The following is an 11,109-nucleotide window of genomic DNA, read 5'->3' as shown; positions in this document are numbered from 1 at the left end:
GTGAGCAACTTGAGCATGGGCATGAGATTGATGTACCCGCTCTGCCTGCACCACTGTTAGGCGTTCCGGAAAGCATTTTGCCGGCGTTCTCCTTGTTGCCGGTGGGAGAGAAACTACGGCTGCCGGCATCGCCCGTCGTTCCCAACCTCTTTCGGCAGGCCGTTCATTGCGGCAGGGCGGCCACCAGCACCACTGACCCCCAAAACCTTGCTTTGCTTTCTGTGAGGGGAGAAAGACGTGTGCCTCCAGCACGACCGCAGGGCGTTCGACGGTTTGCTCACAAGGTACAATGGATAGCGGTGATGAGTTTTTCTTTCACAACTTCATTTTTTCATCGAATGATTCATCCTCGGATGATGAAGAGCTGGTGGTTGCGTTGATCGTACATGAACACATTAGTAGGAAGCGGCCTTGGTTCAGGGGATCAATCCCCGGCCATGCTCTGGCCTTGAACCGCAATAGGGAGAAAGGCCACACCCTTCTCTATGTAGATTACTTTAAGGATGATGCACTCTTCAGGCTACATCAATTTCATCGCCAATTCTGAATGAGAAGACATGTGTTCAATCGTATTCGCGAGAAAGTGGTCGTGCATGACCCATACTTTGAGTGCAAAGAGGATGCCCTAGGCACGCTTGGTTTCTCTTCATACCAGAAATGCACTGCGGCTATCCGCATGCTTGCATATGGAATTCATGATGATCTTGTGGATGAGTATGTTCATATGAGTGAGTCCACATGTCTCCTCTCAATGTATAGTTTTTGCACGGCCGTGGTGGAAGTATTTGACCCTGAGTACCTCAAAGAGCCAACTGCCGCTGATACAGAGAGATTGTTGGCAATCAATGCCAAGTAGGGCTTTCCGGGCATACTTGATAGTATAAATTGTATGCATTTTAAGTGGAAGAATTGTCCATTTGCTTGGCAGGGGCAGTACAAGGGGCATGTGAAAGATGTCACTGTTATACTCGAAGATGTGGATTCACAAGATCTCTGGATATGACATTCTTTCTTCGGCATGACTGGTTCTCAGAATGATATTATTGTTCTTCAACGGTCTCCGGTGTTTGCAAGGCTTGCAGAAGGCCACTCCCTGAAGGTTAACTTTGAGGTCAATGGTCACCATTACAACAAGAGATATTACCTAGTTGATGGTACATATCCTTAGTGGTCCACTCTTGTGAAGACCATACCCAATCCGCAAGAAGAGAAACAGAGGTTTGCCCAAATGCATGAGAGTGCTAGGAAGGATGTGGAGTGTGCCTTCGGTGTGCTTCAGTCTCGGTGGGGTATCGTTCGTAACCCTGCATTGGCATGGAGCACGAAGAAGCTTTCGGAGGTGATGACTGTTTGTTTGATCATGCACAACATGATCATGGAGGATGAGCGCGATGATAGCATCTATGACCAAGGGTTTGATTTTCAGGGTGAAAATGTTAAGTCTGAGCATCCACCTCCTACAACCTTTGAACAGTTTGTCGAGTTTCATCAGGAATTGTGTGTTTGACATACTCATGTCCAGCTTCAAGATGACTTGGTTGAGCATACGTGGACTTACATTGGCAACTAATAGATCTACTATCAGTTTAATTTCTTTTCGTGCAATCAATTTTCAATTGGATTGTAATAAGACTACTTAATATTATTTTTAATTCAATTGGGTTGTAATAAGACTATTTCGGACGTGTAACTATTGTCCTGTTTAATTTTAGATATTTGTTATTATATTTTCAAATAGACGATGCGGCCGAAATAGGGCCATGCATTGGGTATATGGCCGACGCATGCACAAATTCAGACAGACACGATCCATTGCCATATCACATCGGATGAAAAGCGGACGAGGCGGACATTCTTTGGGGTTGGCCTTATACATGTACAGTGGTGGCATTGTCCGTGGTTCCCATTAACTCTGGAAGGAGCGAGCAGCCCCTGATTCCCCATTGTCCGTGGCCTCCCGAGCCGCCGATCCCCATGGCCTCCAGTGAGCTGCCGCCGTCGCAGAAGAAATCCAGTCCCACCACCATATGCGCCCTCGGCGACGACCTCCTGCGCGAGGTGTTGCTCCGCCTGCCCTCCCTCCCGACCCTCGTCCGCGCCGCGCTGACCTGCCCCACTTTCCTCCACGCCGTCCGTTCGTCCCCCGCGTTCCGCCGCCGCTTCCGCGACCTCCACCCGGCCCCGCTCCTGGGCGTCTTCCTCGACATCTACGGGCCCGCCATGCCCGCCTTCGTGCCCGTCCGCCGCCGGTCTGACCCGGACCACGCCGCGGCCGTCCGCCGCGCCGACGTCTTCCTCACCCGGGTCCCCGAAGACGAACAAGAAGGCGAAGGTGAAGGCGAAGGGGAAGAAGAAGAAGGCGAAGACGAACTGGAAGACAGATACGTGGACGGCCCCGGATGGTCGATGACCGAGTGCCGCGATGGGTACGTGCTTCTCTACCACCTGCTCACCAAGCGGGCGGCCGTCTACGACCCCCTCACGCGGCGCCTGCATCTTCTCTCACCGCCGCACGCAGAGATCTGCGCCGAAGACCCCGAAGTGGCCGAGGTTGAGTTCCACGTCCTCACCTCCCAAGAGGACCGCCGGTCTCTCCGCCTGCTCTGCATCTGCAAGGAAAGGAGAGCAGCCAAGGTCGCTGTCTTCTCCGCGGACAGCAGGGCGTGGCAGATCTCCCCAGAAGCGGGGAGCCTGCGGCTGACGGCAAGAGACAATGGTACGCTTGTCAACGGGTGTGTCTACTGGGCATCTGCAGACAATATCCATGTGCTGAACACCGCGACACTGCACTTCTCCCGGATGGATCCGCCGCCGCATATGCAACCCAACTACAAGGGTGTCAAGGTCGGCGAGACCAGTGATGGAAAGCTGTGTGTCGCCTGGGCAACTGATCTCCTGCTCAAAGTTTGGGTCCGGAGAGCCACCGCAGGGGGTGTCGACAATTGGATGCCGGACACAGACAAATCGATGCTGGATGAGATCCGTGAATTGGAGGTACCATGTTTAGATGAAGACCCTGTACTGGAGGTTAAGGCAATCATGGGTGGCATCGTGTATTTGTCTACCTACGAGGCATCGAATCCTACTAGTTCTTGCTGGTTGCTATCCTTCTGCACTGAAACAGAGAAGCTGAACAAGGTCTGCCCTATCACCAACTCTGATTTTTCCTATCCCTATTTGATGGCGTGGCCTCCTCTTCTTTATGCAACAAGGTGAACTCTCTTGGCTAGAAGCCTAGAAGTGGCTTGGCTAGTCAGAGGAATAAAAAAACTAGAACTCAGGTAATTTTATCGGTACTACGGATATTACCTTTTGTTATCTGACTGACGATGATATCTTGCTATGGTTCTATGCTTGTTGTCTTGGTTAGATCTACCCACTTTTGTGTAAGTCCAGAATTCAAGATGTCCAGGTCCAGGTATTGCAAGTTATTATTTCCGCTGGCTTGTTATATCATTATGAGCAAATGATGCCCGTGGTATAAAAACTTGGCAGACACGAGTAGTTTAGTCCATCGACTCCCAATATTAACGATCGACACCCTAAACTTGGCAGGTTAGAGCATATATGGTCCTATGTGTTCCACGCCCATTGCTTTGCTAGTGCATATATGATCCTGTATATGCTATGCCCATGTATTTTATCGACGTGGCTTCGCTGGTGCTCGCTTATGCATTTTGGTCTCTGGATTCTATTTCCTGTGTGTGTGCTCTTAAGTTTAATTTATGATGAATCTGGAGATGGTCTATTTGAAAATGAAACAGAGTTCTTGACGTTTATTATTAGATGATTGTTGAGAACAGTTTGCAGTGGAATTTATGCCGCATGTAGCTTGGGGAGTTCGCAAGGTTATTTCATAGTTGCTAGAAAATTATTCTAATGTGTACGCTGGAGTTATAATGTTCTCATATCAACCTGTTGAGCGCTCCCATGTCTACTACTCCTGTGACTATGTGCCCCAATGTTTGATTGTGCCATTGTGGCAAGCAGCAGCCGCTTTCTCCATCATAGGCCACCTATGGTGGAATCAGAACATAGGTCCTCTCTTTCCTTGCAATTTTACCCATGGGCTGGGTTTGGATAAGTTTTTGTTCATGTGGGCAGGGCATTGGCACAATTCTATGCCTGCGGGCCTATGCCGAAACCAACCCGATAATCTGACATTTTTTCTCGAATACGCACGAGTGTGCGTATCATTCTATAAAGAAGAAGGGGAAAGACTTCCCATTAGTCTAATCCAATGATCACTTAAGAGTGAAAGACTCAGAGTTGCTGGGGCTGCTGCAGTTTGCACCTATGAAATGGTGTGGGGACTTGGAGCTGCTCTTCTTTAGCTCTTCCTAGTTACAATAATGAGATCTGCTATTTGCGCAATTGTGCTTACTCCTTGGCTACTTCAAGTTATGTGCTATCAGCTGTGTGAACTTAGTCAGGTTATTTACTCACGTTTGTGATTGTCAGCTTGTCCACTATGGATTAATGAAGACATTGATTCTAAATAACTGTTTTCTCTTGAATTTGCTATCGATGAAGTATATTTTTGTTTACTGCTAGTGCTAAGCTGTACCCATCCGGCATATGGTTATCTGGATTGTACGGGCATGAGCAGATTTTTGTTCATGTTGGCATGGGTATATGGGTGGGGTTTTGATTCTGGGGGCAACTTGGGCATGGGTATGCGATTCATGACAACACTGAAGCTCCATAGTCCCATCTGTTGCTTATTCTACCACTGTCCGATTGTTGTAGAATTGCCTTCAGAATTGTTAGACCATTTCTCAGGCTTCCATCGCAGATTGTGAAATCATGGAAAACAAGAGGAGTGACCTTTGTTTCACACACATTGATGAAAATACACGCAAATATCTCATGATACGTATTCGTGTTTCTCTTGCATGATGTTAATTTAGTCGTTAGAACGGCGAGTTGGATTGTATCCTTATTTGTGATTTTGTGAACTGAAAGGAAGTTCCTGTGCTTGATTTGAAATTTCACTGTGAATATTAGTAGTAGGAACTCAAAATGTACAAAAATTCAGCTGAAATGGGGGAAACTGAGTTCGGTCTTAATCAACTTTATGACATGAGATTTTGGCCAGACAGTTGCTAGTTTTGCAACATCAACTTTTTTTAGAGTAAAGTTGCAGCATCAATGTTTATTTTCGAGAATCCACTCACTACACACAGACACAGCAATAGATTTTTTTTTAAGCACAACACAGCAATCAAACAATAAACCCTCTGTTTCAGCAAACTTAAGGCCCACCATGCTGTAAATTACGCAGCCCAGCCCAGCACAATCATACGTACGTACACCTTCGAGTGTGTAGTAGGTTGCTCCCTCTGCAGATGCATTTGCATCCAGCATATTATCATCCGAGAACAAAGAGGGAGGAGAGCAACGCCGACACGACGACGGCGAAGACGACCGTCGTGTGCTGATATACATGAGAACAAAGAGGGAGGAGAGCAGCCCAGCCCAGCACAATCATGTATTCACCGGACACCGCGCCGGTGGTCCCTGCAACCAGAACCAGCCACGGGGTACGAGAAAGTTTATATACATGAGTGCATTTGGCTCGAAGTTCGATCTGTTATATACAGAAGATTCCTTCACAGTTCTAAGCTAATATACTCCTTCTGGTCCTTTTTACTCTGCATATAAGAACTGGTTAAAATCAAACTTCATAAAGTTTGATCATATTTATATGAAAAAATATCAACATCTACCATGCTAAAGTTATATAATGTAAAAATTTAAGTCATGCCGCATCTACTGATATTGATTTCACATTATGTGAATATTGGTATTTTTTTCTATAAAGTTGGTCAAACTTTATGAGGCTTGACTTCAGATAAATGTTGTATGCGAACTAAAAAGGACCGGAGGAGTACTAATTAATCCTGTAGAAGGAAGACTCGTGTACAGTTTTGAACTGGGAACTACTCCATTTGGCCTCGTGAATCGCATACTGCTTGAAGATATCTTTTTTAAAAAAAAGGGATTGCGCCTGACTTTATAAATAAAGCTATCAGGCAGTGTTCCTAACCAAACAACCAACCAAACCAACGAACACAACGTTGCCCCAGACGCGGGCTTAGGGCCGGCCCTGGAGTTTCGAGGGCCCCAGGGCGGACTCCATTAGTGAGCGTAGCGGCTGCGATGGTGGAAAAAAGGAATTCCATACTTTGATATGGAAAAATTCTTGTAAGGCCATAAACCATGATATAATTTTCCGTTGTAAATATTACTCCGTCCCTTGTCTAGGTACATAAGTATGTACACAAATTTAAGACAAGTAATTTGAAACGGAGGATGTATCTGATAATAATATGTTGGGGTGTTTCAATAATATTGGCATCTAATTGCTTTAGATTATCAGTAGTGTCACTTCAAAAAATAAATTGACTCACAACCTCCTTCTAAAATTTAGTTAACTGATGTGCTCATTTTCTCTTTTTCTTTTCTTGGAACTAGATAAATGCATTTAGGCAACATGTTTGTAAAAACCAAAAAGAGTACACCTCAGCTTTGGAGTAAATAAGAAGCAATAATATGTGTGCTCCAACGCTGGTGTGCTCTTCAGATATCCAAGTCCAAAACATCGAGACTTGGCGACCAAGAGTGCCGGTTATCTCCTCCAAGAATGCAAGGTTTATAAAAACAGAATACAACTTAATTATAATCAACCATATTAAAATTGAGGGCCAAAAGAATTCATAAAAATAATTTACCTCTATCGTTCGGCTGTTCCTCACCCTAGGCGCAGCCGGCAGCCGTTGCAATGCTCCAGCCTTCGGCAGAGTTGCACGACGTTCGCCCGCTTCGTCCTCCCTGTGTGACGGGAAACGAAGCCATGGGCCCTGAGCGAGTGAAGGTTGCTAGAATTGAGCTATGGATTCCGCAAACTAAAAGCCACGGGAAATGTTCTTCCCTCACAAGAAAAAAAAACAGCCACAGCTTCGCGCACACATTCAGACACGTATAGCCGATCCATATTCTGGAACCAATTCAACTATGTGTGCGTTCTTTGGGCTTCTAATCTACATATCACGGAGGGACTCAAAGGCCTTTTTTTCATAAATATTGGGCTTGTACGGCTGTACCCAATCCTTTAGCATACATTATATGGCCTGGGTCGGGGCCCCTGGTTCGGTTGGGCCCCAGGCCATCGCCCCTGCTGCCCTGGCCCAGGGCCGGCCCTGCGCGGGCTCACCCAGAGTTTTAGATAGAGAGATACATGGCACCCAGGCTAACACACGGCACGCAGGTCGGAGAGATGAACAACGACATAGCCAGCAACTAGTCAAAAGGGACGCAAAAGCCACTATGCAACATGCTCCTGTCTGGATAAGGAAGACGCTGAGGGCCACATTTTTTTTCGAAACAGAGGCAAAAGATTTGCCTCATCGATTAATTAAGAAGAAAAGAGTTGCCCAGTTAATCAACGGAAAACCGGGCGAAAACCGATACAAACCAACCACATGTGGACTACTCACGGGGTATGCAACCCCGTAAACATGTGATCAACCCGACAACCATACCCAACACATAACGACCACCAACCCCCACATTGCTACATCACAAAGAAACACCCAACAAGAGTAACATGGCCGAGGACGACGGGCACCACCAAATTCGCGCTGACAACTCAAACCATAAGGACAACCCAAAAGACTGATGGCCATCCATCAAGCAACCGCGGACGCCTTTCTTGTGGCGCCACTCTTCATTCTCTTGCTCCTGAGAGCGTCCTCTACAATTGCCTTGCCAGATCCAGGGCTAGCCGCCTCCAAACGTTTGAGCAAGCTGTGAATCTCTATCTGGAAGAGAATATCATTGACCTTGTCACGCACAGAAACCTGCGCAATGGTCTCATGCGAGTGAGTGACTGTAACATCGGAACCTTCACGCTCCGCAATGGCGAGCGGCTGGCTGGACTCCAAAGGATCAGACGCCAACATGCTGACCGCCTCAACATTATCAGTCACAGATACCACTGACACGATGGACTCAGACGGCTCTAGTTGTTTAGATGACCTAGACGAATCCTGCCCCTCAACAGGGGTCACAGGTGAGACGACCTCCACATGCTCCATCGGCTGAGGCGAAGCAGGTCTAGCACATAGTTGTTAAAGCTCGGGCATAATCTGCAACACAGGGGCGACGACCACGGCGATGGCCTCGCTTACAGCGGCAGACATCGACGACAAGTTGTCCCCAACTCGAGGGGGGAAACAACCATAGAGCTCTTCATCCATGTTCTCCACTGAGCCACCAACAACATCAACTTGACTAACAACATCAACCTGACTAGAAGGACGTGACGTAGGAGTTGACTGCAACGCAGCTGACACAAGAGAGAGCTTGTCCAGGGCCGCCTCCGCCCGCTCCAGAAAACTCCCAACACTCATCAGCAGCTTGGCCTGAGTTGCTAAATTAGACTGCAGCAGCACATCGGTTGGGGGTGCGCCGAGCCAACATCCCCAGAAACAATTGACGCCCAGGACCCTCGATGAAGCGCCTTGTAGGGGAGCGTGGATTTCATCAGACCCTCACAAGAAGCTGGAGCTCGACAATGCCTGGTGCTGAGGCTAGACTGTGGTGGCGCGACAAGGCAAGCCAAAGAGCTGAGTGGACGCCAAGGATTGTGGCACCCGCGCGCCCAATGTCCATTCTCCAAGCAGCGGGAGCATCGCAAGGGATCTCTGCAAACTGCCGCGCGGTGTCCAGGGGCGAGGCATCGACAACATTAACCGTGGAGCCAGGTAGGGATGGGACGAGGAGCAAATGCCGGTGTTGGTGACGCCTAACAGCGCCGACCGCGCCGAGGCAGTACCTCTTGCCATCCAGCACCCGTCTCCTCCTCGTGCCCAACGCATGGAACAGCTTGGTCAGCAGTCGGGACCGGGCTTCTGGAAGCCGGCGGCGTCAGCGGAGCCAACTCTTCTTCGTCATCCTAATTGTCCTCGTCGGCGAGGGAGGCCTAGGACACAGGCCACCCCGAGTTCAAACCAGCGGACGCCATCATTGAAGAACTGGACGCATGCTGGTGAGTCTGCGAGGCAAGCTCTGGATGAAGCCGGGTCGCTGCAGGTGACACGTCGGAGTGGGGCTCTGCCTGGGTCGGGAACGAGCCGGAGTGGGTCGCTGCCGGTGTCGTCGGTGGTAGGCTGTAGGCGGCGGCAGCAAGTGGAGCCGGAGCGAAGGGCGCGGTCGAAGTCATGGACGTCGTTGCCTCCTTGGCGAGGGGCGCGCGGAACACCCTCCTCCCATGGATGGCTGGGTCGGAGCGACGGGAGGCGAGGGTGGCCGCGGCGAGGGTGGCGGCGGGTGCTGAAGCAGCGGGAGGCCGAGAGCCGGCGCACGGCACGGCAGGAGAGGCCGCCGCCATCGCGGCCGACATGGATGCGGGCCGAGGTTGAGGATCAACAGCCATGGCGTCGCTCCGCGAAGAGAAGCACGCGAGCGGAGAGAGGACGTAGAGAGGATCTCGGATCTGGACAGAGCAGGTGCAGGGAGGCTGGAGGTAGGAGATCAGGGCGGCGGCGCCGCCGCCGCGGGCGTGTTCGCGAGAGCGAGGTCGCTCGGGTTGGGCTCCATATGCAAGAGAGTGAGAACTAGTCATCGAGGGCCGCATTTTAGACATTAGAAGATCAAGAGCATCCCGGTCCTTCGGCTTAGTCAATAATCTTCACTGTTGCAACAACATACATGATTTAAATAAGCAGTCAACAGGCTTAGTAGGGAAAACATGTTCATAAACTTGTTTCTAGTAGTTCACAAGGACCAACACATCGCTCCAAGTCCTACCCAAAAGACCCTCTTTGTAACACCCGCCAAAGAATTAGGAAGGGCCCGAAGCTCAGAGAATGAAGAGGGATCCCAGGATACCTGGAGCCATGATCTAACAGAGCTCCACACCAACTTGGCCAAAACACAGTGAAAAAATATATGATTCGTGTCTTTTAGGGCACCACAAAGGGCGCAGAACTCCGATCCCGAGCAATTCGTCTTACGAATTTGGTCCGTCGCGGGAAGACGACCTCTGAAAGCTTGCCAAAGAAAGATCTTAACTTACGAGGGAATGCGAGCCCTCCAAACCTGAGTAAATCTGCTAGTGGGGGACCCACCAATTAGCTCGGAATATAAAGACTTGACCGAAAAGCGACCAGAAGAGGTATGAGGCCAAACCACCGTGTCCACATTCTCCGAGAGCGTAGGGAAGAAGGCAGTAAGCCATTGCCACTCTTCTAACTCCACAGGAGATAAGGAGCGCCGGAAGGCTAAGTCCCAGTTATTCGCAGAGAGCTCCGCGATGGAGATATTCGGATTAGGGAAATAGGAAACGAGTGTAGGGAAGCTCACGGAGAGAGGTGAGTCTCCATAGCACCAATCAAGCCAAAAACGAACAGAAGTCCCGCCCCCAACTACAAACTTAACATGAGCCAAAAACAGAGGTCTAACTTTAACAAGATCTTTTCAAAATTGCGAGCCTCTGCGAGCAGAGGCAAACAAGGGGCTATAGAAAGAGGGGAATATTTTTCTTTAAGGATAGAAAACCACAAAAAACCAACTCCAGTGGTCATAATTTTCACCACCACTTGATCAAGAGGCATTTATTCATGATAGCGGTGTTTATGATGCCCAACCCTTCAAGGTTTTTGGGTCTACACATAAGTTTCCACCTGACAAGTTTGTACTTGTGCCTATTGTCTGTCGCATTCCAGAAAAAAGCACCCCGATGCTTATCAAAGCCAGCGTGCGTGCCAGCCGAGAGTAAGTAAAAGCCCATGAAAAACATTGATAAGGAGGACAAGCAAGCGTTGATCAATGCCACTTTCCCAGCACTTGTGTTATATCTGCCTCGCCAAGGAAGCACCCTATTGCCAACCTTTAACACAGCAGGGGCATGCTTGAAGATATCCGCTTCCTTAGAGTCCGGCCAGATGTGAAGGAGCTCTGCGTGCGCCACACACATATGATTAGAGCAACTCCAACGGGCCGACCCAAACGGACGACGTTTTTGTTTGCTTTTTGTCCGTTTGAGTCGGTCCGGCTGACACAAACGTCCGGCGCTGTGTTTGGGTCGGCCCGAGCGCCCAACGC

At 49.2% G+C, this 11,109-nt stretch overlaps 1 protein-coding gene across 1 annotated transcript; it reads left to right on the top strand.

Moving 5' to 3' along the window:
- The first annotated feature begins 1,910 nt into the window (after positions 1 to 1,910).
- Positions 1,911 to 3,498, top strand: LOC119303642. Its single transcript, XM_037580769.1, has one exon. It carries the CDS (start codon positions 1,975 to 1,977, stop codon positions 3,214 to 3,216), a length of 1,242 nt encoding a protein of 413 aa, XP_037436666.1. The 5' UTR covers positions 1,911 to 1,974; the 3' UTR covers positions 3,217 to 3,498.
- Positions 3,499 to 11,109: the final 7,611 nt, after the last annotated feature.

This window comes from Triticum dicoccoides, chromosome 5A (genome assembly GCF_002162155.2).
Source record: "Triticum dicoccoides isolate Atlit2015 ecotype Zavitan chromosome 5A, WEW_v2.0, whole genome shotgun sequence".
Classification (NCBI taxonomy): Eukaryota; Viridiplantae; Streptophyta; class Magnoliopsida; order Poales; family Poaceae; genus Triticum; species Triticum dicoccoides.
Note: the sequence above shows the minus strand (reverse complement) of the source record. Positions and strands in the feature narration are given on the sequence as shown.